The sequence below is a fragment of the Prunus avium genome, chromosome 4 (genome assembly GCF_965620075.1).
Source record: "Prunus avium chromosome 4, drPruAviu1.hap1.1, whole genome shotgun sequence".
Lineage (NCBI taxonomy): Eukaryota > Viridiplantae > Streptophyta > Magnoliopsida > Rosales > Rosaceae > Prunus > Prunus avium.
The window spans coordinates 33,976,228-34,003,848 of record NC_142287.1 but is presented as its reverse complement, the minus strand read 5'-3'; the positions used below and the strand labels follow the sequence as shown (position 1 = coordinate 34,003,848).

The window sequence follows — 27,621 nt, the reverse complement described above, 5'->3', positions numbered from 1 at the left end:
GCAGCCACGGCCTCAGCCCAGTGGTTTCCAAAGCAGTTCAAACATTGCTTTTACTTGCAGTCACGTGTTGAAATTTTAAAGCATTGCATTCTGTCAAATGTCAACTACATGCATTGCTCTTCAAAGCTCAAATTGAGAAGAATATCATATCATATCAGTGGCTGCACACAACTGTTCTTTCACAAGCCAAGAGTTTTGTCCCAAATCTTGAATCTTTATCACCATGGTGGCCAAGAGCAATAGCCACTTTGTTTTATTGGTCACTGTGCTAAGCTGCAGCTTCAGCTTGGTGAGGTTTGCAGAGTCCAAGGTGCCCCAAGATGAAAGTAAGAGCTAATACCTTACTCTATTGCTTAGAACTTCAATTGGGTTGCTGAAAGTTTGAATCTTGAGATGTTGTTGCACTCTGTATCAGCACAAATGTTCGCATACTACACACAGGAACACACTTACTTTTGGTTCTTTTGTAATCAGAATCAACCATTTTTGTTTATTTTCTTCTTAGATTTTCTCAGTGAAGAAATGGGTAATTGGCCCTCTCTTCTCTTAACTAACTGCTTTTGAGTTCTTGACTTGCGCGTTAAGTTCTGGTATTTTGGGACTGGTTCTAATAAGTCTCCTTTAGAGGTATCTGCAATGTTAATTGGAGTGTAGCCACCGAATTTTGACAAAGTCATTGGTTTTTCAAGGGATTTCTCTTACCTTGAGCATTCAGTTTTTCAGTTTTTTGCATGGTCAGTTTAATTTCCTTTTATGTGATGGTAGGTTTAATTTCCCTCTTCTGGTTTCCAAATACAACTAAACATTACTTTTTGAAAGAGGAGACACTAATTAAATTATTTGCCAATCTCTGTATATAGCAAATTGATTATTTCCTTGAATCCATATATTGATTATGTGACGGTTTTTTCATGATGGATAGTTGATGCTCTCCAAGAAATAACTAGTACGATGGGTGCAAAGTTTTGGAAGTTTAATGGTGATTCTTGCAAAATTGAAATGGTTGGGGTAACAGCAGATCCGCCAAAAGGATCTGAGACTAGCATTAGTTGTGACTGCAACAGCACTGTCTGTCATGTCGTAACGTTGTACGGTTCCCTCATCTTATTTACAAATAATTTTATACATGATTGTGTACATCTTTGAATGACAGGGGTTGTCATTTGTTTATATTTATTTACCAGGAGAAAAGAAAAGAAAACAAAAGAAGAGAGGGTTTTATGCCTGATATCTATATATTTAGGGTAAACTATACTAACCTCACCTGGGGCTAGGTGAAGTACAAGAATCCTCCTTGCATTGCTAGAACTTACTTTGACCGTCCTTGTCTAATAGGTGCTAGAAGAAGTTTTGATATCAGAGGATGGGGTAAGTGCCAAAGATGGTTGGGCTTTGGAGGTAGATGTTCTCAGTTTTGCACCTAATGTTAAAATTGCGGACGGTTATCTTGATGTTCTTCACCTTAATCTCCAGGAGGTTAGTGTAGTTTGCCCGAGATTATTGCTGTAGGAAGGTTTTGTCACAGACAGAGCATAACTCTAATTCTTAACCCAATAGTTCTAATTGAAGATCCACTAATCATTAATTTCCAAGCAACCTCTGTTATGATTATTCTGTTTTCTTACAACATTACTCTCTCCTTAGCACTCGAATTTATAATTTTCGATCTGACAGAGCTCTCAAGGGTTATAGTCTACCTGGCATGCTTCCACCTCAACTGGTCAAACTTCCTTACCTTAAAGAAATGTAAGATCATTTTGTATTCAAGAATAATGACTGATGATTTTGTTCTATAAAATTTATTTCTACTGAATTGCACTTTACATTTTTTACCCTTCTTGTCTGTGTAGTGATTTATCTCTCAATTATCTTAATGGTACAATACCAGGAGAATGGGGTGCAATGCAATTAACAAGAATGTGAGCTCTTCTCAGCTCTTGTGATTATATTGTTGATTTCATAGTTCGTGTGGTAAATTAATTAGAAAATCTATGCAGCTCTCTTCTTGTAAATCGCTTATCTGGGGAGATTCCAAAGGAGTTGGGAAATATTACTACTCTCACATACCTGTAAGTGTTAAAATTATGGTTTGTCTTGGCAATTTATCAGTTGGGTCATGGAATTATGGTATGATTGAGGAAATATGTGAAACAAGATTGGCAGGGTCTTATCCCTTCTCCTTGGATCGCCTTCTGCTACTACTTAACAAGCTTGAAAACTTTTTTATATTTGCATCCATTGGGGGGGAATCAGTTTTTTCACTCCTCCACTGTGATTCTGTCATTCTCTCTTTCTAATCTCAATATTATTTCCTTTTTATTTTTCAAACAATCAGGACTCTTGAAGCAAATCAGTTCTCTGGAGTTGTTCCTCCTGAGCTTGGGAATTTAATCAACTTGGGAACTCTGTAATGCAATTTTCTTTCGGGAAATTTTGATTCTTGATTTTTCTCTACACTGTAAACACATTTGGGAATGATGAATGATAGGTAAAAATTGATGGCTCATTGCTTTGGTATTGGAATCGCAGGATGTTGTCCTCCAATCGTTTGACCAGACAGTTACCAGTGGCATTGGCTAGGCTAACAAATTTAACAGACTTGTAAGTTTTTACTGTACGTACTTGTTTTTTTTATTGTAATGCATAAGACAAGTTTACATGTCAAATTGATTCGATACTCCTGTCTAATGCAGTAGAATAAACGATAATAACTTCAATGGAACGATACCTGATTTCATACAGAATTGGGAAAAACTTGAGAGATTGTAAGATATTTTTTTCTTTTGATGAAATTTCGACCTACATTTCAAGTTATTATAGATGAACCAAATTATTTCATTCTTATTTTTTTCTAATTTTTATTATTATTTTCTTATATATGTATATTTGGATGATTGAAGAGAAATGCATGCAAGTGGGCTTCAGGGACCCATCCCCTCCAACATATCTCTTTTGAGTAATTTACAAGAGTTGTGAGTAAAAGGCCTTTTCAAGTTTTCTTTGTAGCTGTATGTATTTATTAGATTACTTGTCCCTTTTTTTTTTTTTTGCTTTTTATTTTGTGGTTCCATATCTATATATAGGAGGATTAGCGATATAAAGGGGCCACAGCAGGGTTTTCCTACGTTGACAAACATGACAGGCCTAGTGAGATTGTACGTTGAGTATTTGATCATCAAATATTCTTAAGGCATTATTATTTATATTTTACTTTTGATGGTGGTTTGTCTAATGCTATTCAGTTATGTATTTTAGGGTTCTCAGAAACTGCAACATTTCTGGAGAGATTCCTCCATACATCTGGACAATACAAAACCTGGAAATGTTGTAAGTAAACCTTGTGAAGTAGGATACTGATTGTATTGTTGTATTATGACTGTGAATGCAGGTTGATTATATCTTTTGTATTGTGATTGTGATAGGGATGTCAGTTTTAACAAGTTAGTAGGGGAAGTTCCAGACACTATAAACTTAGAGCGTTTGAGATTCCTGTAAGTATAACCTTATGATTCATTTAATTATGGCGCATTCAGATTTGAAGTATGGTAATTTACTTGTGCCTTTAATTATAAACTACAAAGGTCCATTACTTGTGATTTTTCTTCCCTAAAAGTTTTTGGGAAATGCTGGACATATTACTGGATAAAGAAGGGACTAAATTTCTGTGACACAAACATGGGCACGCGAATGTCTACATAATTTAATATTTTTTAATTATATTGGGATAGAAATGCAAGCTTATATCTATAGGTTGGTGTGTGCTTAATTTTCCCTTTTTTTTTTTAATAATCTAGTATTGAATATTGATGTAGCATTCTGAATAATTTGATATTTCTTTCTATAGGATTTTAACTGGAAACTCTATGAGTGGAAGTGTACCTAGCTCAATCTTCAAGGATGGAAGTAATGTGTATGTGTAATTCTTATCTTCGATGCTTCATATTATTATTTTTTTTCTTTTGATATAATTGCAATTTACCTTTTCCTTGTATGCTAACCATGTGTATCCAAGATCTGTCTCATGTATATATTATTACTAAAAATGGAATTCTGGAAGCTAACAATTTGAGGGTCAATACAATGGACACACATCATTTCTGGCTTATGTTTGTTTCTCTTTTCTCGCTAAAGAGAGTGACCTTTCCTGCATGCAGTGATCTTTCATACAATAACTTTACATGGCAAGGCCCTGAGCAACGTACTTGTCAGGACAACATGTGAGAATACTGTTCTAGTAGTTATTCATGTATTATGCCGGTTTTATATGGATACAAACTAATGGTCGTTTCACCTTTTTCCTTTTTTAATAGCAATCTAAACCTGAACTTGTTTCGAAGCTCTTCAACAGAGAACAACTTGTAAGATAGTCTTTCTCTGTCTTGCTTTCTTTTTGTTGCATTACAGTGAGAAAAGATGTTCATATATACGCATGGCGTACATTCCATGTTAATATATGTTTTTCACTCAATTATGACAGAAGGAGAGGTCTTCCATGCTTGAAGGATCTCAACTGCCCACGCTGTAAGGATATATTCTAATTGGCTTAAATAATATGCAATGCTATACAGTTTATTTAAGTTTCAGTACATGTATTGGAATTTCTACTTCTACTTGAAATGGTGTAATCTCCTTAAAATTTTTTTTTATAGAAGATGCATGTTTCAGTTAGTTTGATCATGAAGCAATATCAACTTGTTGCAGAAGAAAATTGTAAATGATAAAGATTGCTACACCCAAAAAAGTAAATTCTTCTGATTTTAAAGTCTTTGTTTCAGAGAAAAAATAAAATAAAAAAGAATCTGAGTGAAGTTTGAAACTCGCTTTGCCTGAAAACGTTCAGAGAGAATACCATGATATTCAAAAGTTTTATATCTGAATACTGTTGTCAATTAGTAATTGTTGCTTTCATATTCTCTCACTTATATTTTTATTTTAATCCATTATTCCAGATTCAACTTGTTTACATGTTAATTGTGGTGGAAATGACGTCACCATCAAAGAAAATAAAGGAAACATTGTGTATGAAGGAGACGGAGGAGTTGAAGGTGGCGCTGCAGAGTATTTCTTAAATGGTGATTATTTTTGGGGATTTAGTAGCACTGGAGACTTCATGGATGACAATGATTTCCAAAATACACGTTACTCTGTATCTCTGGCATCTTCAAATCTCTCTGATTTATACACGACGGCACGCATATCCCCAATTTCAATCACATATTTCCATTATTGCTTAGAAAATGGTGACTATACTGTAAGTCTTCACTTTGCGGAGATACAGTTTACAAATGACCAAACATATACGAGTCTTGGCAGACGCGTATTTGATATCTATGTTCAGGTAATTAGTCACTTTGTTAAAAATGTATATTATGAAGTTGCAAATAGGTGTAATGTGAAGCGTTTTGTCTCAGGAAGAGGTATTGCGAAGGGATTTCAATATTGAAGATGAGGCAAAGATGGCTCAAAAGCCTGTAATACTAGAACATAATGTCAGTGTAACAAATAATATCTTAGAGATCCGATTCTATTTTGCTGGTAAAGGGACAACAAGAATCCCTGACAGAGGAGTCTATGGTCCCCTCATCTCTGCTATTTCTGTGAAATCTGGTGAGTTATTTGGATACGATCTTCTTCTTTACCTTATTGTAAAGTACTCGTAATAAGGTATGCTTGGGATACAGCTTGGATCACAATTTTTTCTGTTTTCAACATCTGTTTCTCAGCCCTGGCCATACTTGGTTTGGCTCAGACAGAGTTTTGAGGCCTAACATTAGACACAACATGCGAACCTAGATCAGGAAGCAGGCTAGTTTAGGAACTGGTGGTATGATGATGGTACCTATGTATTATGCATCTGCTGCTTTTTCTTTTCCCTTAATGCTAATTAGGATATTTTGTTTTTCTACCGACATAGAGCCCAATTTTAGTGGTAGTTTGTACTAAAGTTTTAATTCTGTAACTTATCTGCGGCAAGAGCAAAGCTATTTTATGAGCGTTCCTATGAATGGAATGGATTTAATGTACGTACAAAATGACTTTGCTTTTAATCCTGACATGAAGGGTTTCTAATAAAGGCTCAAATGCGCACTTCCCAAACTCTTTTACAATTTTGTTTATCCAATTTGGAAAATTTATGTTCTCTTCAGCCTTTGAAAACGTGTTCCTGGACAGGAGTTTCTTGTCCTTTTTTCCTTTTATGTTATTTCAGTTAGTTAATTGATTTGTTCTTTTGAACAGATTCCAAAGATTGCTCAAATGGTGAAAGCAAGGGAACTGCTCACATTGTTGCTGGAGCTGTAGTAGGAGCATTTGGCCTAGTGTTTGTTATATTAGGAATCCTTTGGTGGAAAGGATACATGCCAGGCAAAAGGGGGAGAAAGAAAGGTGCTTCATCATATCGAAATGTGTCATTCTCAGATTCATTGGTTCCTACTGATAGTTTTCACAAGTATATGAAATGAAGGAAAAAAAATTAACAATTGCACTCTTTGATTGCTCAAGCAATGTTGAATAACACTCGTACTCTTCTGATGCCTCCTTGCACAGATAGAGAAGGACTTGATGGGCAGACAGGGAATTTTACCTTAAAACAATTAAAAGCTGCCACTAATGACTTCGATTCTGCTAACAAAATCGGAGAAGGTGGTTTTGGTCCTGTGTACAAGGTACTTTAGCTATCTGTACGTTGAATCTTTTCCATGTTTTTTTTAAGATTTCCCTTTTTTACGTTTACATACATAATTCTGAACTTGGGTTGGGATGCAGGGTCAATTGCCTGATGGTACGGTGATAGCTGTAAAGCAGCTTTCATCTAAGTCAAGGCAGGGAAATCGTGAATTCTTAAATGAGATGGGCATGATTTCTTGTTTCCAGCACCCAAATCTTGTGAAGCTTCATGGATGTTGTATTGATGGAGGTCAGCTATTGCTGGTCTATGAGTATATGGAAAACAATAACCTTGCACGAGCATTGTTTGGTGAGTATGATCTCAATTACTCAACTGTATAAGTGCGGAAACCAATTAAGATGTAACTGATCATGATCTAAAGTGTATAATTTTGAGTTGGTTTTTATCCTTTTCTTTATTTATATCCTTGGATGGGTTATACTGATTTCTAGGTTTCTTCTTGCATACTCCATGACTACTACTTGCATTCCGTTTTGTTTTGGAATTTTTTTCACACAATTTATTTATAGTTGAAAAGAAAGTCTGAGCGAGCTGTATTTTCTTTGACAAACTTTTGTAGGTCGAGAAAATCATCTTAAACTGGACTGGCCAACAAGGCGTAATATTTGTATTGGGATAGCAAGAGGACTAGCTTTTCTCCATGAAGAATCTGTACTTAAAATTGTTCACCGAGACATCAAAGCTACTAATGTGCTGCTTGATCGGGACTTGAACCCTAAAATATCCGACTTTGGATTAGCAAAGCTTGATGAAGAGGAGAAGACGCACATGAGCACCCGAGTTGCTGGGACCATGTCAGTTTCCACTTTCCATGTCCTTGTTTACACTGGCTTGTTGATATTATACTTGCAACAAAGTCTAGCTAAATTGGTGATTTTTTTTTCTGGTTGAATAACAAGATTTTGGGATCTTGATTTGCAGAGGATACATGGCACCAGAATATGCATTATGGGGTCACTTGACGTACAAAGCAGATGTTTACAGTTTTGGAGTAGTGGCCTTGGAAATTATTAGCGGGAAGAACAACAATAATTATATCCCAAGTGATGACTGGGTTTGCCTTTTAGATTGGGTACTCTTACCATTCCCTCTTGCTCTTTGATCCATTTTTACATCCATCTTGTCACATCTGGTTGTTCTCATTGTTACTAATTCAGTGAGAAACTACAATAAACATTTGCAGGCTTGTCATTTGCAACAAACCGGAAACTTGTTGGAGCTAGTTGATGAGAAGTTAGGGTCTGAGGTCGACCAAAAAGAAGCAGAGATCATGGTTAAAGTGGCTCTGATTTGTACAAATGCCTCTGCATCACTTAGGCCTAGCATGTCCGAGGTGGTGAGCATGCTTGAAGGACAAACCCCTGTTCCTGACGTGATCCCAGAACCAAGTACCTATAGAGAAGATTTGAGGTTTAAGGCCATGAGAGACCTCCACCGGCAGAGGCAAGATCATAGTTTAAGTATCAGTGGAACACAGCATTCAACTACGGTCCACACATTCGAGTCTACCTCTACGTCCGGCCTTGAATTATCTGAAATCAATCCAGACTCAACACCCTCTTGACAGTTGTGGACTTTCTGGTTCTGTAGTAGCAAGTGTGTTGTAGTTTGTAGTCTTCGGAAACGCATATGCAGATTAGCTGTGTCCATATTTTCTTTTCTGTTCATATTTTGTTCAATTTTCTATTAGCTTTATTCGTTCCATGTTTGTCTCTGCAAACAACAATAATAACAATATCAAATATTATTCAATTGAAGATTCAATTTAATTAGTTCACTCGTTTTCCTCACCATAGACTGAATAATTTCTGCTGTAAATTTCTACAAATTAATAGAAACGTTGAAACTGTAACTGCAATATTTGGAAATTTTATTTCAGCCGCCGGCCGCCGACAATATATTACATAAAGTAATAGACCAAGCTTCTTTCTTTTTATTACTAACATTAAAAACGTTGCGTCTGGAAATGTAGAGCTTTTTTTGTGGACAGAAATGTAGAGCTGTCGGTGCATTAACTGCACCAACCCCAATGAATTAATTATACGTAATATTGTCGGGTCTTTATACAATTGACCACTCATTGTGATTTTTCAAAAGATAAGGTTTGTCATGCAGACCACTCAACTACAGCCCATGTAGGGAAAATTTCACACCCTTGGCTTTATTTGAGATTTTTTTGTTTTTTTTTGTTTTTGGGTAACATTATTTGAGAATTTTTCCCCCACATGAGAAAGCATGTGATGCAACATTTTAGGACTAACTTACCTGTTATAATTCTCTAATACCCACTTCTGACCTTTAGAAAAACTTTTTGTATTTCTTTTCTTTTTAACCTACGATTTTCAGTCTCAAACGGTTATTTTTTGTTGGCGATCTTAGTCCAGAGGTTACACATATGCAACTTTATTTGCTTGCTTCTTGGTCTTTCATAGTTGCTATGACTTTGTGTATTTTTGTTGTTGCTTTTTTATCCGCAACCAAGAGGATCCTCAATGGCTTGGAAGTAGACAAATTCGCTCCATTGAAGAGAAGCAAAGTGACGACACTCAAAATGTTTACTTACAAATGGATCTTCATATGGAGGTCAGGAGAACTCCAATTAAGAGGCCCCTGAAAATAATCAAGCATACACTACCATCTATGTTGGCAATCTCTTCCATGAGGTTACTCAAGCTTAATGATTAGGAATAGTTTCTATTTTTGGCGACTGCTAAATGATTAAGAATAAATTTTAATTAAAAGAAATTAAAGGGGTGTATTCAATTAGGATTTTAATAGATTGTTTTGAAGCTTAAAAGTCCAGTGATATTCAATCACGTTATTTAAGTAATGAATTAAAGTCCAGTAGTATTCAATTAGGAATCTTAAGTAATGAATTAAAATCTGGTGGTATTCAATTACTTATCAATTTTGAGGTATTTCATTAAATGTTGTATTGTATGAGACTTTTGAGTGGGTGATACAAATACCAAACCCATAAAAATAAGAGTGTTGCTATTTCCATCCCTCTGTCTTATTTCCCCACCCACCATGTAAATTTGAAAAAAATACAATCCTATCTTTCCACCCACCATTATTCCTAAAATACCCTTTAATTATTAATTTATTCAAATTCTCAATTTTTTTAGTGGAAACGAATTATTTTTTTTTTTTTTGGTGTGGAAACGATGTATTTATTTCAATAAAACTGAAACCGATTACAGCATATCCTCCTCAACCAACAAGTTCTCGATGAAAGCAGGAGGGTCCCTATCCCATGAGAACATGTTAATTGATGAAATAGCGAAATATGCAAGACCATGTGCCATTGTATTGGCATCTCTAGAAACAAAACAAACTGAAGAATTATTTAGTTGCTGAAACATTGTCGGTGGGGGTGGACGAGCTTTGGTGGCTCTTGGGTTTTTGGTTTTGTTTTTAAGAATTAATTTTTGTTTTTTTTAGTTATTAAAAGTGAAAATTGTCAAAAAATTAGAGAGTCCTTAAAAGTCATTTTATAAATGGGTAAATTAATCTTTAAAATTTTGAAAATAAGGTGGGTGGGAAAATAGGACAGGCGGGTGGAAATAGCAGCACTCTAAAAAAATCTCACCCTCCTAGTCCTGATTCTCACGTTCTTTGATTTCACTGAAGGGTGGGGTACTCCTTGCCTATAAATAGGTAATGGTTTGTGTGCATTGTACAAGCCTGAGTAAGAAAGAAGAGTGAGGATCATATAAAGAGAAAGAAAGAGAAATTCCGAGAGAGTTTTCTTACCAGTGTAGTGCATCAAGGATAAATGGCAAGAGGGAGTTAATTGTATTGCTTCAAAAACCATCATGAACCTCATTATGCTCATTTCGGTTCTCTGCTTATGCACCAAATCAGTCGAAGTTGAAGCACAAGCTTCGCGTCTGCCTGCTGAAGAAGGTAACTTACTCTTCTTCTTGTTTAAGTTTGTATATTGGTAATACTAATATCCATGCATTCACTCAAGCCTCACTTCAATCAAGTTTTAGCGGCAGTATGCCACTGTTTTGATTTTTTTCACTAAAAAGTTGTAATTTTGGACTGAAGGAATCAAACCAAACCACAATTAGTTTCGTGTGGTTTGTTTTGACCTTTTTGAAACCCTCTAAACTAAATCAAACCAACCTCTTTTTTATTATTAATTTTTTTTTACACTTGGTATTATTCGTTATCATCCTTTACTAACACGTTTCATCTCATCCATTGATATCAACCATTACAAAAATTAAAATACATAAACCATTTGAATTTGATGCTATCTCTCTCTCTCTCTCTTACACACACACTAAGAATTTCTTCATATTCAAAGGTTGTTTTCTCAACTATTGTTCAATTTACAACATGAAACTCTCTTTATAACGTGTTCAATTATTTCGAATAAAGGAACTAAGGAATAAGTAAAAGAATGAATATGCATGAGATCAACTAGTACCATTCAATCAATCTAGTTTCTTTTTGGGTATTGGATTGTATCTTTTAATGTGAAATTCATACAAGTTTTATTCTTATATGTTAGTAAATGCAACAGAATTAGGGAATAATTCAAATACTCATATGTTAATAGTAATCACTAGGAAAGTCAGATTTTAGAATAGGCTTTTTATCACAAAACATCTCTAAGGTTCACGAAACTATCATATTGTATCCTTTTTTTTTTTTTTTTTTTTTGCGTTGTTCGTGGTCCTCAAGATTAATATATGTGCTCACAAATAGTCCTTTTGTCAAAAACTCCGTTGGTTTTTTGATGTGGCATATATGTGGAGCCCACATATCCAATAATATAGTGCCATATGTATTTAAAATACAATATATATATTTTAAAAATAATTTAAATTTTAAAATACAACTTTTATTTTGGTTTTTTCATTTTTTATTTTTATGATTTTTTTGAATCTCAAGAACGTTTTGCGATATAAAGCCTTTTAGAATAATCAAGGGGTCGACGTTGTCAAATTTCACATACCCAAAAAAGATTCGAAAAACTTTTCATGGCGCCGACAAAAAAAATCCTAAAAAGGGAAATGAAAAACTTGTCATAGTCAAAGAAAGCAAAAACACCTCCCTCGACAATAATGTAATCGAATCGGCCAACTAGGTTCGAAGTCAGACATAACAACAAACACACACCCGTCAAAAGTCATTGGCTCATAAGGCTAAGAGGGACCCTTCATTAACAACTGAGACTCAGACTGAGATTGAGCGAAGAAAGAATAAGGATAATACAGATATCAGGGAATTGATATATTACATCAGGGATTGATATGGCAAGATTTCATTTTGATGTTTCAAAAGCCACCATGGACCTTGTCATTTTGGTAGCCATGTTTTTTTTGGTCAACTTCAGCTTTCATAAAAAGACCCAAAAGCTGGAGAAAAACTTGCCTGGCACGGGTATGCCAACGTAAGCATTCCACCTAAGTATCCCCACCCAATTATATTTCGACACCTGTCAATCACTTTAACACTTAAAAAAAAAAACATTTTGGTCATCTCTGCCCCTCCATCCCCGCGCTGCAACTCTCACCCCAGGTTTTTTCTATCTCCTCTCTCCCTCTTATTCTCTCTCTCAGATGTTCCCTTCTCTCCATCTGTCAACCACCATAACACTTTATAAAAAATAAAAAAAAATTGGTTAAATCAACAGTCAAACCCTTCTCTTCCCTACCGTTACTCACCACCACAGCCACTGGTGGCGTCAGCGTCAAAGTTGACCCCATCATTCTCCATCCTCCATCCTCCGCGTGCCCATCCCCTCCTCCTTCGTGGGCATCATCTCCCTCTTCTCACCGGCTCTCTCTCTCATCTCTCTTCACACCGACAACAATGGAGGCAGCGGTTTTACCTGCCTTCGAATTTGAGGTGGCTGATATCAGATCTGGAGGCCAATCTCTCCCTTTAACTCCATCTCTTCGTGCCGGCCTCCTATGTTCCCAAAATTGACTCGTGGGGTTGGGTTACTTATACAAGGAACCTGCCAATGTTACTGATTTCCACATAAAAAAAAAATTGTTACTGATGCAAAGAGGAGAGACGAGAGAGAGAGAGAGAGAGAGAGAGAGAGAGAGAGAGAGAGGAAAACAGATGAGAGAGAAAGAATAAGAGGGGAGAGAGGAGATAGAAAAAACTTGCCTGGGGTGAGAGTTGCAGACGCGGGGATGGAGGGGCAGAGATGACCAAAATGTTTTTTTTTTTTAAGTGTTAAAGTGATTGACAGGTGTCGAAATATAATTGGGTGGGGATACTTAGGTGGAATGCTTACGTTGGCATACCCGTGCCAGGCAAGTTTTTCTCCAAAAGCTGGGGAGGGAACTACAAGAACGAAACCAACAAAAGGAAGAACCATGACGTAGTGCTTCAAGGCTAAACACTTAGCCCAGAAACTACAGACCATGAAAAAGGCAAAAAAAGCACTAAGATGGAGGCCCTGGCAGGCCATCCCGGGAGAGAACAAGCACCAGGGAGGGAGGGGGCTGCGAAGCCCATCTAAGATGCCTCACCCTCAAATTGGCGATAGTTGCTGCCACATGGGCAGCTTTGTTGGCAGTGCGAGGAATCCATGCCCAATGAATGGATGAGAACCAAGACACCAACCTACGAATAGCTTGAATAAAGGGGTAGATCTTCCAAGGGATCGCCCTTTTTCTGTCTCTAAGAGCCTGGACAACTTCTTGAGAGTCACATTCAAGAACCACATCGTGATGACCCTGCTCCTTAGCAAGATGAAGACCACTAAGTACAGCCTCCGCTTCAGCCTCAATGGGGGCAGATCGCACGTTGATTCTTGATTCACCACCAAGTAAATCACCATTAGAGTTTCTGATGACACAGCCAACACCAGCAAGACCCGTGGCTGCATTCCACGCACCATCGACATTAACCTTAACCTTGTCGCTGGGAGGAGGTCTCCAAAAGGGGGTGGCTTCGGAATTAATAGCGTTCCTCAACTCCATGGAGCTGCTGTCGGCCCCACCAATACACATCTCCTGTAGACTACTACAGCACTTACGCAGCACAACCTCAGGGATTGGGTTCCGATTTTCAAAAACAGCGGAGCAACGCTCTTTCCAAATTTCCCACCAAAGAATACCCACTGTTCCCACAACACTCATCATGGTAACTTTGTCGCTTAATAGAGATGAATATAGACCAAAAAGCCACCCATCCAGCGTTGATATTTGTTGAGCATTTGGTCTGTAGTTCAGAGGGGACCCCATCCAAACACAGTGGACCCAGGGGCACAAAAGAAGCATGTGCTCAGGAGTTTCTTCAAATTGACCGCAAATGGAGCAAAGAGGTCTTGTGGTGATCTTTCGTTTGAAAAGATTAAGGGTTGTTGGAAGCGCATTCGAAATTGCTCTCCACATGAAGTTTTTTATTTTCGGAACCACCTTCAAGCTCCATAATACCTTCCAGATGCCCTTATCAACTTGGTGAGAAGTGTTACCCGGTAATAACCTCATGGCATTTTCTTTGGCTAACGCCCAGAAATAACCACTCTTAACAGTGAGAGTACCTCGTTTGTCCCACGGCCATACCAGCCTATCATCTTCTTCAGTATTGCATAGAGGTATTGCCCTGATCAGAGACAAAACCCGAGGGTGGACCGACTGTTGAATAGGCTCAAGACTCCAAACATTTGCCTCTCTATCAATCAGCCCATTAACAGTTGTTGGAAAGGCACCCATAACCGCATGAATAGGTGATGGCTTAGTTACTTGATCGCACGGTAGCCAATTGTCATTCCAGATGTCAACTTTGGTTCCATTTCCAACTTGCCACCTTGCACCATCTAGCATAATTTTTCTTCCCTCTAGTAAGCTAGACCATATCCAAGATGGACGGGACCCTCGCTGGGCATGTGCAAAATCCGCATTAGGAAAATACCGTGCTTTCAGTAACCTGGCCCAATGTTGGTCCTCTGCTTCTGCATATCCACAGTCAAAGTTGAACCACAATCTCTTCTTCTTCTTCTGAATGTTTTTTCAAGTTTGTATTGCTGATACTCAAAATCTATGCACTAAAGCCTCAGTTTTTATTTTTGTTTTGAAAAAAATGAAGCCTGGGGTATTTTTTTGAGTTGTGTTGAACAGCAGAGAACAGAGTGCTCAATGCAAAAGTTGGTATTTTTTATTGGGAATTGGTAGAACATTTTAACCTTTCTAGTGTTACTGTGTTAGAGCACTCCCAGTTCAATGTTTGTCAGTATAAACAAAAATTAGAACCCATATGATAAACTTACAAAAAAGATTTAAAAAGAGAAAGAACTTGTTTTCATCCTAATTTATATTGATTTAAAAGCATAAATAAAGGTTACAACTTTATAATCGAAAACCAAATGAAAGAAGCTAAAGAGTTGGACCTGAATTTTCTTTCATCATTACAAGTGGAAATGGATATGAAATTCAATGATTGGGAGAGATACAGAGCATGATCTGTATCTTCTAGAGAGGTTTTCTAGGTTAGAATGGTGGGTGGCAGAAGGCCCAAGCCCAATTTGGGCCAATATCAGGCTCAATCACTCTACTTTTCTTTAAAAAATGAAAAAATAAACCTGGTCACTTTTTTGGCACCAGCCCAAGTTGGCCCAGTTTGAGGCTTATGCACTCGTAATATTTTTGATCAATCAGGCCTACGCACTCATAATTGAAGGCCTATATCCAATATTACCTCATCTTTATTATAATAAAAAAAATCAATGTGTGAGGTGGGAAATTCGAACTTCTAACCATGTCACAAATTTAAATCAATATGACCTCCTAGTTGGTATTACCATATGTCACAAATTGTTTGGATATCATCTTTGATAATCCTGGGTTAATTAAACAAACAGATCTAATCAATGCTATTTGAGTTGATTATGGTGGAAAATATTCAATTATATGATCATGGGTTTGATTTGCATGCGCAGAGGAAGCACTAAAAGAAATAGCAAAACAATTGGGGAAAACGGACTTGCACTTCAACGTAAACCCGTGCATCAATTACACAAACTGGGATGTCCTACACTCTAAAGCCAACCCTATCTACAACAAGACCCTCGAATGCAACTGCTCCTATCCCGACGGGTTTTGCCACGTTGTCAGCATGTACGTCAACTCAAAGCTTACTTATTTATATGTTTTCTGTTGGTTTATCTATGAATTTAATTTCCCTTTTCTTGTTCACTATAAACCTTATGGCATGTTTACTAATTCGGAATTGAATTAGGGGGAATTGAATTGAGGATGAATTGAATTGAGGAGGAGTTGGATTGAGGAGAATTAGATTCCGGATTCCTAATGAAGTTGTTTACTAAACCATATGGATTGAGGGGAGTTAGATTCCGAATTCCTATTGAAGTTGTTTACTAAACCATAAGGAATTGGGGTATAAGTGGTACTAATTACTAAAATGTCCTCATTTTTTGGTTAAAGTAGATGGCATATTTGGAATTTTGAAAATTGTGTGAGGATATAATGGGTAAAAAAGATGAATTCCTAATAGGTGAATTCTCCAGGAATTAGAATACCACCTCCCATTCCGGAATTGAATTCCTCCAAAATCAGGAATTCAATTCCTAATTTTGTGTGGGCCCCGCTTACTTTTTCAATTCCTTATGTGAAGTAAACGCAGGAATCCTCAAAAGTGGAATTCAATTCCTGATGAGAATTCCAATTCCGGATTAGTAAACATGCCATTAATCTAATTTGGCACAGTTGTTGGTTACTCCAGTTGGCCAAGGTAGTGAGAGCATCCTCTTGCACTTAAGTTCGAATCCCCCTTTCACATACACAGTAATTTAGGGGTGGAACATTGTGTTTGCAGAATAGTCCACTCAACTATAGCATGCAATAGATTTGATTTGATTTTTCTTTTTGTTCTTTGGGTGAATTACATTTGAGTTGTGTTGTGCATGCCTATCATTAAATCAGTGTATGTGCAATTGTGCATGTGGGTTTTGAAGTTTATGAGCGCTGAACATTTTTGTTATATAGTTTTCTTAAAGGGCAAGATCTTGCTGGTGTACTTCCACCATCTGTTGCAAAGTTGCCCTATATAACACGAGTGTAAGGGAAACCTTTCTCAGTTTATAATCTGCAAAGCTTAATAATAGTATAATTTTATTTTAATTTTGTCTTTTTTACAGTGATTTCACCAGGAACTACCTCAGTGGTACTATACCGCATGAATGGGCTTCTACGAAGTTGGAACTTCTGTAAAATGACTTCTGACCTTCAAGTTCAAGGTTAGCTAATTCTAATTGCTTTTATTAATTTTACTAAGAAAATGAGGAAACTGCATGCAGGGCCGTGAATGTGAACAACTTATCAGGACAAATCCCTCGCTACTTGGGGAACATTACCACTCTAATCAATCTGTATGCTCTGCCTCTATCTCTCTTGACCACTCTTTTTTATTTGTCAAATCAACTTTAAGTTTCATTTCGGTTAGCCTGCTGTGACGAAGAATTTAATTCCAGGAACTTAGAGACTAACCTGTTTTCTGGAACTGTTCCTCCTGAGCTTGGGAATTTGGTTAACTTGGAGATTTTGTAAGCTCCCTTTTTCTTTTGCATCCACAGTTTCTTTTTAATATTAATGGTAAAGCAAGTTGCAGTGGATAAGTTATTAAGACTCGCCTTGGTATCTGCAGCATTCTCAGTGCAAACAATCTCACAGGAGAATTGCCAGTGACTTTCACTAAGCTGACTAAATTAACAGAATTGTAAGTGTTTGTACCCTTAACTTTGTTTTTCCTGTTTGGAAATCTTCAGCTTCATGTTTTTCAATCTTTCCCTTCATGCAGTAGGATTAGCAGTAACAACTTCACGGGAAGAATACCTGATTATTTGGAAAATTTTAAACAACTTGTGAAATTGTAAGTGCCTTTTCCTATAACATATTCTAACAACTCTTCTTGTGTAATCTTGATTGATTTTGAATTTTGTTGCTGACAGAGAGATCCAAGCTAGTGGTCTCCATGGCCCCATTCCGTCTAGCATTTCTGTCTTGAGTAATTTAGAAGAACTGTGAGTTCTGCATTGCATTAACACTAAAGAACCTTAATCCTGATTTGAAAATTTTATGATAACTTCATACCACAGTGACTTGTTTTTCTTACAATGACTCATGGTGAAATTCAATGCAGAAGGTTCAGTGACTTAAATGGAGGGGGTTCAAAATTTCCAAACTTGAGTAATATAAGGGGCATGAAATACTTGTACGTCCTAAAACTGTTCTACATTTTCATGTTGTAATGTAAGACTCTTAGCTGAGTTAGGCTAATAATACCAAGTTATGTTGCAGAATGCTGAGGAGCTGCAATTTATATGGACCTATCCCTGCTTATATATCAAACAAGGAAAAATTGAATAAATTGTAACACTGTTATTCTTTGTTTTTCATCTTGTTCAAATGCACAGCGCAAGTTGATTAATGATAGTTTTTTTCGTTCATTTAAGCTTCCAAGTAATGGAACTTTGGGATCTTATGAGTTATGACAATCTTTTTAGTTGATTTCTTGCAGAGATCTCAGCTTCAACAAATTGGAAGGAAATATTAATATTCCTGACTATGAAAATCTGCAAAACGTGAAGTACTTGTAAGAAATGTGAATTTCATGAAGGTCACTTCACTAGCAGACATCATAATGCATGGCGGGGCGGCCTCCCCTGCCTATATATTAAATTACAACTCTATATTATATTTACATATATTTTACATAATGTTATTATGCATTTGATAGGTATCTAACAAGCAACTGGCTCACCGGGTCTGTTCCAGACTGGATGAAGAGCAGAGATAGTAGCTAGTATGTTTTCCATCCTATACAGAATTTCTTGAGTTTTATTTTCTTATTGAAGCCTGAGGAAATATATACTTTTAAGTTAGCGTAATGTTTACACAGATAATATAGTTAGAAATATGGGAACTTCTACTTTGGTTAGAGGTCCTAGGCAGTCACATACAATCTATCTTAATTGTTTGAAACATTTAAAATTTTAAATGATCAACTTTTAGGATTTTCTGTTGTGGAATTGATCCTTTAACCATATTTACAATTTTTATTGATACTCCAAAATGCAACTTTTCTGGTGGAGCTGTTCTGACTTACAATTTTATTGTATTGTATGCAGCCCGACTGATATTTCTTACAATAATTTTTCTGAGAGCTCTGAGCCAACTAATAATTGCCGAGAAACACTGTAGGAACATATTTCTAGTTAGTGATTATTTAGCTCACTTTGGTGTCTTCATTCACCTATAATAATGCATTTTTCTTTGAAATATTTATCAGAAACCTGTTTAAAAGCTCTTCTGCACCAAGAAATTCGTAAGCTTCTAAACTTTTAATCTTCATTGGTGAAGCCATTTTTTCCCTTTCCGTATATTCTGGACTTTAAATTTGCATCAGCTGATTGTGTGCCACACTAATGTAGATCATTTGTAGAGTGCATGAGCAACTTTCCATGTCGAGAAGGTAACAATACAGTACAACTGGGGTTTGCTTTTTTTAATTATTTAATATTTTAAAGTTCTTGTAAAAGAATTAGTTCATACTTTAACTTTGCATGTGACAATTACAGAAACTGGTTTACAATCAAATATTTGACTTCATCTGATTAGAATTTTTATGATGTCATTTCTCTGTTGCTTGCTACTGAATAGATCAGTACTCGTTGCATATAAATTGTGGTGGAAAACGAACCACCATTGAAGGAGTCACCTTTGAAGAAGATCAAGACCAAGGAGGTGCAGCAAAATTCGTTCCTCTGAGACCTATCTGGGGAACCAGTAGCACTGGAATATTCTGGGATCATAACTCTACTGCTAAAGACTACATTGCAAATAATGTATCTATACTTAGAATGAGCAACTCTGATTTGTACACAAGTGCACGCATCAATCCTCTTTCTCTCACGTATTATGCACGCTGCTTTCGAAACGGCAATTACACCGTGAAACTTCACTTCTCGGAGATAACGATCAGAGGCAATAGATCTTTTCGTAGTGTTGGAAGACGGATATTTGATATTTATATTCAGGTAGTCAAGCATACTGTTTGTACACTATATGCAACAAAATATGATTTCTGATTGATAAGTTTGCTACAGGAGAAACTGGTGTGGAAGGATTTTGAAATTAAAAAGGAAGCACACGGCGTTGATAAAGAACTCATTAAGAAATGTAAAGCAGTTGAGGTTAAGAATAAAACTTTAGAGATCCGATTTCATTGGTCCGGGAAAGGGACAACAGCTTCTCCAAAGAGAGGAACATATGGTCCTCTTATATCTGCTATCTCTGTAGAGCCCGGTATATTCTGAATTGGAAACATTAACTCTCTCTCATGGACACAATCTTAAGTTTGTTTAAGAAATTTATTATATCCCACTTGTTTGTTCTCGTTCCATACAGGAAATGTACCAAAAATACAAGTATGTTAATTGCAATAGATTGGAAAATATATAGTAGATCAAGTACAGTGTACTACTGGAAGAAGTACCCAGATGGAAAGTTTGTTTACCTTAAATAACAAGAAACTGTGCAATTGATCTCCTCCTTTTCGATCTTTCTAGCTCAATTTGGTCTTTACAACATCCTACAAGATACTGCTATGAATTGATATACCGGACTTATGACGTCATCTTGTATTCTCTGTTGCTGATCTTTTCTTTTCACTTTTTTATTTGCTAGAGTTCAAGAAAAGCAAGTTACCTATTGTAGTGGGAGCTTCAGTTGGAGCTTCAGTCTTGTTCCTCATTTTCTTGATTTTCGGCATTCTTTGGTGGAAAGGCTGTCTGGATTGCAAGATATCTAGGGAAAAAGGTGCCACTAAGTTACTGTGAAAATTTCAAGTAGTACTTTGGTCTCATTCTTTCTAATACCATGTAGCTAGAAAACACATACCCGGATACGTAGTTCAACGACATTACCAACATATTCTAACCTTGTTTTGTGGACAGCTCTGAGAGGACTGGATCTGCAAACTGGTTTTTTCACCTTCAAGCAAATTAAAGCCGCCACTAATAACTTTGATCCTATAAACAAAATCGGGGAAGGCGGTTTTGGATCTGTCTACAAGGTACCATATAACTAGTTCCTTACTTTTAGGCCTATACTTATCATGCTTGAAAACTACTAAACTGTATTTATTTCAGGGTATCTTATTGGATGGTACTATAATTGCAGTTAAGCAACTATCATCCAAATCAAAGCAAGGAAATCGGGAATTTGTGAATGAAATAGGCATGATTTCTGGTTTACAACATCCAAATCTCGTTAGATTGTATGGATGCTGTGTTGAATCAAACCAGTTACTGTTGGTATATGAATACATGGAAAACAACAGCCTTGCACGTGCTTTGTTCGGTAAGCTTATCAAGTCCAGTGACAAAAAACTGAAATGGTGTATTAAGAAAAACAAAAATGAGATCACTGCTTGGGAATCCATGTTTGTTGCAGTTCCGGAGGAAAGTCCTTTAAAATTGGACTGGCCTACAAGGCAGAAAATATGCCTAGTGTCACGGGACGAGCGTGCGACGCGGCGCGGCGGAAGCAAAACACAAATTTCGCTCGCACAAACGCACCCGTGCGGCCCAGGATCCCCTTCGAATCCCAGTCAGCCTTCTCCCCACTTCATGACTCTCACAACTCCGCGAGAGGTTCACCATCATGTGTCGTCTCCCATAGGCGCCAAGCCCTATAGCTAGACAACGAGTCACACTTCCTTGTGACAACACAATCACCCCGCATCCGGCAACGAACCCTCGACGCCCATACATCAAGCGTTGCATAAGACACGACAACTGCATCGACCACGTCGCATGCCAAACTCGTGGCTCGCTCATGTCCAAGTCAAGACATAGCGATCCAACACACCACCGGTTTACCCACACTTCTGTCGGTCATCCGTTAGCAACCACGATAGCCCACATCCTCAAGCCATCCACGCAAGCTGTCACGCTCGCATGTCGCCCAAGCCTTGGCGACATATGTATTCCGAATGTCCCACATAACCATCTATGCTTTGCATGGGGTCGCAACCCATGCGTACCGGCATCCGAATATCTTCCTTCCATCTTGGACAAGGCCGAACCCAAGCCAAGTCCATCGAGTCTCGTCAAATGCCTCGCTAGCCGACGGCATAGCGAATGCCATACGTTGACCTCACTCTTTCCAATGATGCGCAATACGAACGGCCCCGCGTGTTCGTACTGTCCTCGGGAAGTCCTTTCCCTCGGAGACATAGATTATCCTTCAACAATCTCATGCCCGCCCTTATGACTACCTCCAATGTCATAAGGATGCTCGCTTAGTGCCACAAGGGTGTAAGCACCAGGGGTGGTGGAGAGCATGACACCATGTCACCCCCTATATAGCATTTTATGCATTTAGCCTTCTTCCAGGAGGGAACATCACCTATGCACGAGGAGTCATAATTGAGCATAACTAATTCATACGAACTCCGAATGGCGAACCGTCAGTTGCGTTGCGTGTATATCGACAACACGAACGTCCCAGTATTTTTAGCTTCCTCAGATTCCTCCCGTAACCTTCGGAAATACCCAAAATACCCCTCAGCCATGCAACCCGGCCAACACAAACCATTCTAGCTCTTAAGCCCTCGCTCTTCCACACTTAGACTACCTCATAAGCGCATGGATGTCCCAACGGAGTCACGAAAGCACACGCTCAAGTGCGATCCGTGACACTAGGCATAGCAAGAGGTCTGGCTTTTTTGCATGAGGAATCAGCACTGAAGATTGTACATAGAGACATTAAAACTACAAATATATTACTAGACCGAGACCTTAACTCCAAGATCTCGGACTTCGGGTTGGCCAAGCTTGACGAAGAGGAGAACACCCACATTAGCACTAGAGTTGCTGGAACTATGTAAGCTATACTGCTTTTTTTTTTCTTTCTCTGAACTGCATTTCAGAGCATGTTTTGTTTATGAACTTTTCTCCACCCAGCTAAGGAAAACAATCGTTTTTTGTGTGCAGAGGATATATGGCGCCAGAATATGCACTATGGGGTTATTTGACCTACAAAGCAGATGTCTACAGCTTTGGTGTTGTTACATTGGAAATTGTTGCTGGAAAGAGCAACATGAAATATCGACCAAATGAGAACTTTGTATGCCTTGTGGATTGGGTAAGATGGATCTTCATTCAAAGTCCTTCCAACTTGGTCATCCTTCTTTGCTTCTATGAGTTGCTTTTCCATTTTCAAATCTCTTTTCTCTGCTAAATTTCAGGCTCTTGTTTTACAACAAAAAGGGGAATTATTGGAGCTGGTGGATCCAAGATTGGGGTCCGATGTGAGTGAGGAAGAGGCCATTAGGATGACTAAAGTTGCTATCTTATGCATCAATGCAGCACCAGCGCTTAGGCCTACCATGTCTGCAGTAGTGAGTATGCTTGAAGGGCGTACGGCTGTTCAAGAATTGGTCACGGATCCAAGTACTTACGGTGATGAACTGAGGCTAACAGCCTTGACAAAACAGTTTGATCACAATTCATCACAGAATCCAAGTCAAACTCAGAGCCTTACTCCTTCATCATCAGATGCACCATGGATTGGTTCTTCTGCTACTACTACGTCTTCTGATCTCTATAAAATCAATCCCAGTACTAGTTCTTGCTAATGTAAATGCTAAGACTCAAGATTTTACGTTGGAAAAATAGCATATCTTAGAGTGGTTTTGATGTAGAACAGATGGCAGATTTTATCGCGGTTGAGCAAGAAAAGGGACGTGGTGGGAATTTGCAGAATTGTCGTCCGAGCTCCGATTAGGGCGCAAAATACCATTTCAGAAAGGGAACGATGCCACGAGTCAAACTCACAGCTTTGCTGTAATGTACGATGGATTTTGGCATTCTTGGGTCGTTTGGCCTTTCAAAACTGCATTCAAAGTTCGAAGTTAATTCTCCAAATAAATTATGTTTTTTTCCGTTTCGGAGTTACGTAGTTAATTCCCCAAATAAATTCTGTTTTGTTCAGTTTCGGAGTTACGTAGTTAAGTCTCCGAATTAATTATGTTTTTCAGTTTAATTGTAATAACTCCCCTAGCAGTTACAAGGGTTGAGAGTTGTGTATTTAGACAGGTTTGTCTAACGTTTTTCGGGACTTCAGATTTTAATCAAATTAATCAAAGAGAGTTTCTCTTAATTTCTGGTGGAATCCAGTTTCCTTGTTACTCAAGGTTTTCGTTTGAAACCTTTATTGCTTGTGCTGCGTCAAGTGGTATCAGAGCGGGTCTCTCCCGTCTCGGTATTATTGGCTTATCTTATCAGAACAGGTTTTGCCTGACTCGAGGTGCCTCCAATGGCTCGTCCAGACGAAGAAGATAGGACCCGTGGAGACGGGGAACCAATCACTCTTAGAGAATTTGATGTTGCAGTTGTTCCATCCTTCATGGGGAGTGATTGCATCGAAGGCTTTCTTCAATGGGTTGCAGACATAGAGGAAATATTTGATTCAATAGCGATCCCAGAGGAGAAGATGGTGGAAATTGTTGCATCCAGTTTAGAAGACGATGTTGCTTTTTGGTGGGATCAGTTGCGAAAATCTAGGAAGCAACAAGGTAAAAATCCTATCAGTTCTTGGCATTGGATGAAGAGACTTCTTGTGAAAAAATTCTTTCCTTTTGAATATAATATATATTTGTTAAGGAATGGTTACAAGATTGTTCAACCCAATATCATGGTCGGTCTAGAAAAGATGGAGGAAGTTCTCGAAAAGGAAGAAACTGTGATGGATGCTATATTAATTAAAGATCCAATCATCCATAAGATGAAGGAAGAGATTCAAGAAAAACAAGATATTGAGCCTATTGAAACTCCTGTTGTTGTTGAAACATATATTTCAAAAGATGAAGATCTACAACAATTGGATTCCTCTGAAATTAAAGGCATGGATGAATCTATATTTGGAGAAGAAAATAATTCATACAAGGAGTTTGATTCTCAACTAGCATATTCTAATCTTGTTTATGGAATTAATTATATGATTATTCCATCCAAATACGAGCAAGTCCTAACTCTACAAATTGAAGAGTTTATCTACATATCAAGTTCTATGCCTACTCAGGTTCATTTTAACGAGAACTCGAGGTCGAGTTCTTTACAAGTGAAGGGGTCTGATGTAGGACGAAAGATGGTCAATTATGGCACTAAGAAAAAAAGGAAGGCGTATCGTTGGGATTTTCTAAATGATTGAAGAAGAATTGTGACATATGGTGGCATTAGGGTTTCTAAGGTCGTTTGGCCTTCCAAATCTACATTTAAAGAGTTGTAATCAATTTTTCAGTTTTTGTTTTGGCCAACTGTTGCTGGTTTTGTCGATCCTCCAGGATTTTGCTGCTGTGCTTTCCCCTTATCTCCTGAGCCACTAGAAGCACCAACAGTATATTCAGAGGCTTCCGTCGTGTTCCTGCGGAAGTTGGGTTGGCGTTTCTCCTTCTCCAACAGTTCAGCCTTCAATGCCATGTTAACCGCCTCCTGCAAAGTCCATATATTCTGCATACCAATTTTTTCCTGGATGGAAATCTTCAGCCCATTGTTGTACCTCGCGACCTTTTGATTGTCAGTCTCGGTCAAATGGTTTCGCTCTGCCAAACGCATGAATTCTTCGGTATATTCAGAAACTGAACGGGTGCCTTGCGCACAGCCTAGGTACATACGGTAGAGAATCTGCTCATAATCTGTGGGCAAGAATCGTTCCATCATAAGCGACTTCATCTTCCGCCATGTTCAAACCCGCTGCTTTCCTTGCCTCTGCCGTAAATTTTGCAATTGATCCCACCAAACAGCCGCTGTAGCTTTTAGACGGAAAGCTACCATCTTCACCATCTTATGCTCAGGAACCTCCATAATATCGAAAAACCTCTCCACTTCTACAAGCCAATCCAAGAAGTCTTCAATTTTCAGATTTCCCCAAAAGTTAGGAATTTCTGCTTTAATCCGATAATCGCCAAAATTCTCGTAATTACGATTACGATTACGAGGATTATTAGCCGGTGGTGGTGGTTCTTCAAGTTCTTCTTCTGACTCTGACTCACTATCCGGAATAAGTTGCCTCATATTATCTCTTCTCTCGCCATCTCTACCTTCTCTTCTATTGTTGCCACCAAGAGCTTGCAACAACAATTCTCGCATCTCCCCAAATTGGTTGGTAAGGTTGTCGATTCGTTGGTTTTGAGCGTCCAGATCCGCTCGAGTAATTGGGGCTAGGACTTCAGCTTCTCGATCACCTATGATAAGACAAGAATACCGAGACGGGAGAGACCCGCTCTGATACCACTTGACGCAGCACAAGCAACAAAGGTTTCAAACGAAAACCTTAAAGAACGATAATCTGGAATCCACCAGGAAATTGGAGAGAAAATTCTCTTTGAATTATTTGATTCATAAAACTGAGTCTCCAAGCAACCTCATAAACGTCTAAATACAACCTTCTCACCCTTTGAGCTACTAAGGGGAGTTATTGAAATTAAAGGGGAAATAAAACAAAAACTGAAAAATTGATTACAACTCTTTAAATGTAGATTTGGAAGGCCAAACGACCTTAGAAACCCAAAAGCCACCATATGTCACAATTCTTCTTCAATCATTTAGAAAATCCCAACGATACGCCTTCCTTTTTTTCTTAGTGCCATAATTGACCATCTTTCGTCCTACATCAGGTTTATGAGCTCTTAAACATTATTTTCTTACAAGTCGATTTTTAGAGGCAAGTTCTACCCATGAACTCTCCCCAATAAACATTTCTTCGCGCATAACTACGCAAATGTTCGTGTAATGATAAACTAACTAGTAGTAGTACATATCTTTTCAAATAAAAATAATGTGTTTTTGCAAATACATAAAGATCAAGCTCTATCTCTATGTGACAAAGCTGAGCAAAGTGGGGAAAAAAGGCATGAATTTTTAAGTGATTCAAAGCCCTTCAACTTTTACGTACGATACAATTGTCAAGATCAATCTGTCGATTCCACTTGGCATGGCATGCATCGGTTTCAGTTCTAAGGAATTAGATCTGGGAGAGGAAAGTTTGAACACCTCAAACTCGAAGTGAGATTGGGTCAATTCCGACTTACGCATGTGTTTGGGATTTGGAAATTGCAACGGTTCCGGTTGAATTGTTTGACCCGACCAATGATTTTGACTTTTTAATTTTCTACTTAAATAACAATAAATTGATAAGGTTTGCCATGCACAATTGACCTCTCTTAAATAACAATAAATTGATACTGCTGGTATATATATAAAACCAGCAGTTCAGAGACCAGCAGTTCCCACAGAAAATTCAACCAGAGACTTTATATATATGTATATATATATATATATAACGTGGCCAATAAAAACATGAAATTATTATTATTTATCTTAATATTCTCGAACATAATTTAATGTTTTTTTTTGTTGGATAACATAATTTAATGTTAAGCACTAGCAATTAATAATTAGCAAAGGGTTTTCTTGAATTCTAGATTAAACGAGGACAAAATTAGCAAAGGTCACTTTTGGTCCCTGTAGTTTGGCACTTTTACCATTTTGGTCCCTGTGGTTTCAATTTGGTCAATTTTATCCCTGTAGTTTCAATTTGAAGCGATTTAAGGACAATCCTTAATTTCTGTCAAATATTTTTTAACTTCTGTTAGTTGTGGAGGGGTAATTCGGTCAAAAAAATTATTTCATTTTAAAATAAATATTAAAGACAAATAAATAAATAAAAATTTTCAAATTTTCAAATAAAAAATAGCAAACCCAGCCAAACCCAATTCCGATCAAGAGAGCAAAACCCCAGATAAGATCTAGTGTTGGGTAAACAATGTCTAATATTACCTTCCACAATAAAGAGAATATTCCTCCAAAACCCATCAAGTTGAAGATGAAAACCCAGATGCTATTTCTACACCATAATATTCTAACAAGGTAG

At 37.6% G+C, this 27,621-nt stretch overlaps 4 protein-coding genes across 8 annotated transcripts; all 4 read left to right on the top strand.

The window, feature by feature from the left end:
* Window position 1: 1 nt before the first annotated feature.
* LOC110756110 (putative LRR receptor-like serine/threonine-protein kinase RFK1) lies at window positions 2–8,386 on the top strand. Of its 5 annotated transcripts, none has more exons than XM_088251511.1 (24): window positions 2–326; window positions 923–1,088; window positions 1,675–1,746; window positions 1,851–1,919; window positions 1,998–2,069; window positions 2,336–2,407; window positions 2,530–2,601; window positions 2,694–2,765; window positions 2,901–2,972; window positions 3,084–3,155; window positions 3,256–3,327; window positions 3,423–3,491; window positions 3,845–3,910; window positions 4,155–4,217; window positions 4,311–4,358; window positions 4,478–4,521; window positions 4,950–5,338; window positions 5,412–5,607; window positions 6,238–6,384; window positions 6,547–6,665; window positions 6,766–6,976; window positions 7,248–7,482; window positions 7,610–7,760; window positions 7,872–8,386. In XM_088251511.1, the coding sequence occupies exons 1-24, from the start codon at window positions 224–226 to the stop codon at window positions 8,250–8,252; spliced, it is 3,033 nt and encodes a 1,010-aa protein (XP_088107637.1). In that variant the 5' UTR covers window positions 2–223; the 3' UTR covers window positions 8,253–8,386. The 5 variants fall into 5 exon arrangements, with proteins under 5 accessions (XP_088107637.1, XP_088107638.1, XP_088107641.1 ...); XM_088251514.1 differs by lacking the exon at window positions 2–326 and adding an exon at window positions 1,336–1,398 and having other exon boundaries at window positions 949–1,088; XM_088251513.1 differs by lacking the exons at window positions 2–326; window positions 923–1,088 and adding exons at window positions 1,227–1,244; window positions 1,336–1,476.
* Window positions 8,387–10,364: 1,978 nt separating this feature from the next.
* Window positions 10,365–20,043, top strand: LOC110764624 (putative leucine-rich repeat receptor-like serine/threonine-protein kinase At3g14840). Its single transcript, XM_088251521.1, has 18 exons — window positions 10,365–10,597; window positions 15,606–15,783; window positions 16,672–16,743; window positions 16,824–16,892; window positions 16,983–17,054; window positions 17,157–17,228; window positions 17,330–17,401; window positions 17,483–17,554; window positions 17,634–17,705; window positions 17,825–17,896; window positions 17,983–18,054; window positions 18,203–18,277; window positions 18,422–18,487; window positions 18,813–18,881; window positions 18,974–19,009; window positions 19,116–19,156; window positions 19,345–19,721; window positions 19,791–20,043. The coding sequence occupies exons 1-18, from the start codon at window positions 10,507–10,509 to the stop codon at window positions 19,998–20,000; spliced, it is 1,788 nt and encodes a 595-aa protein (XP_088107647.1). The 5' UTR covers window positions 10,365–10,506; the 3' UTR covers window positions 20,001–20,043.
* Window positions 20,044–20,327: 284 nt separating this feature from the next.
* On the top strand, window positions 20,328–22,576 carry LOC148295289 (putative leucine-rich repeat receptor-like serine/threonine-protein kinase At3g14840; the record flags this gene model as incomplete). Its single annotated transcript, XM_088251810.1, has 5 exons — window positions 20,328–20,502; window positions 20,640–20,758; window positions 20,835–21,045; window positions 21,139–21,338; window positions 22,424–22,576. Coding segments are annotated over 5 exons (858 nt in total), but the record flags the coding sequence as incomplete, so codon positions are not given.
* Window positions 22,392–23,378, top strand: LOC148295288 (putative LRR receptor-like serine/threonine-protein kinase At1g07650). The gene is made up of 3 exons (XM_088251530.1): window positions 22,392–22,572; window positions 22,683–22,833; window positions 22,937–23,378. Exons 2-3 carry the CDS (start codon window positions 22,690–22,692, stop codon window positions 23,324–23,326), a joined length of 534 nt encoding a protein of 177 aa, XP_088107656.1. The 5' UTR covers window positions 22,392–22,572; window positions 22,683–22,689; the 3' UTR covers window positions 23,327–23,378.
* Window positions 23,379–27,621: the final 4,243 nt, after the last annotated feature.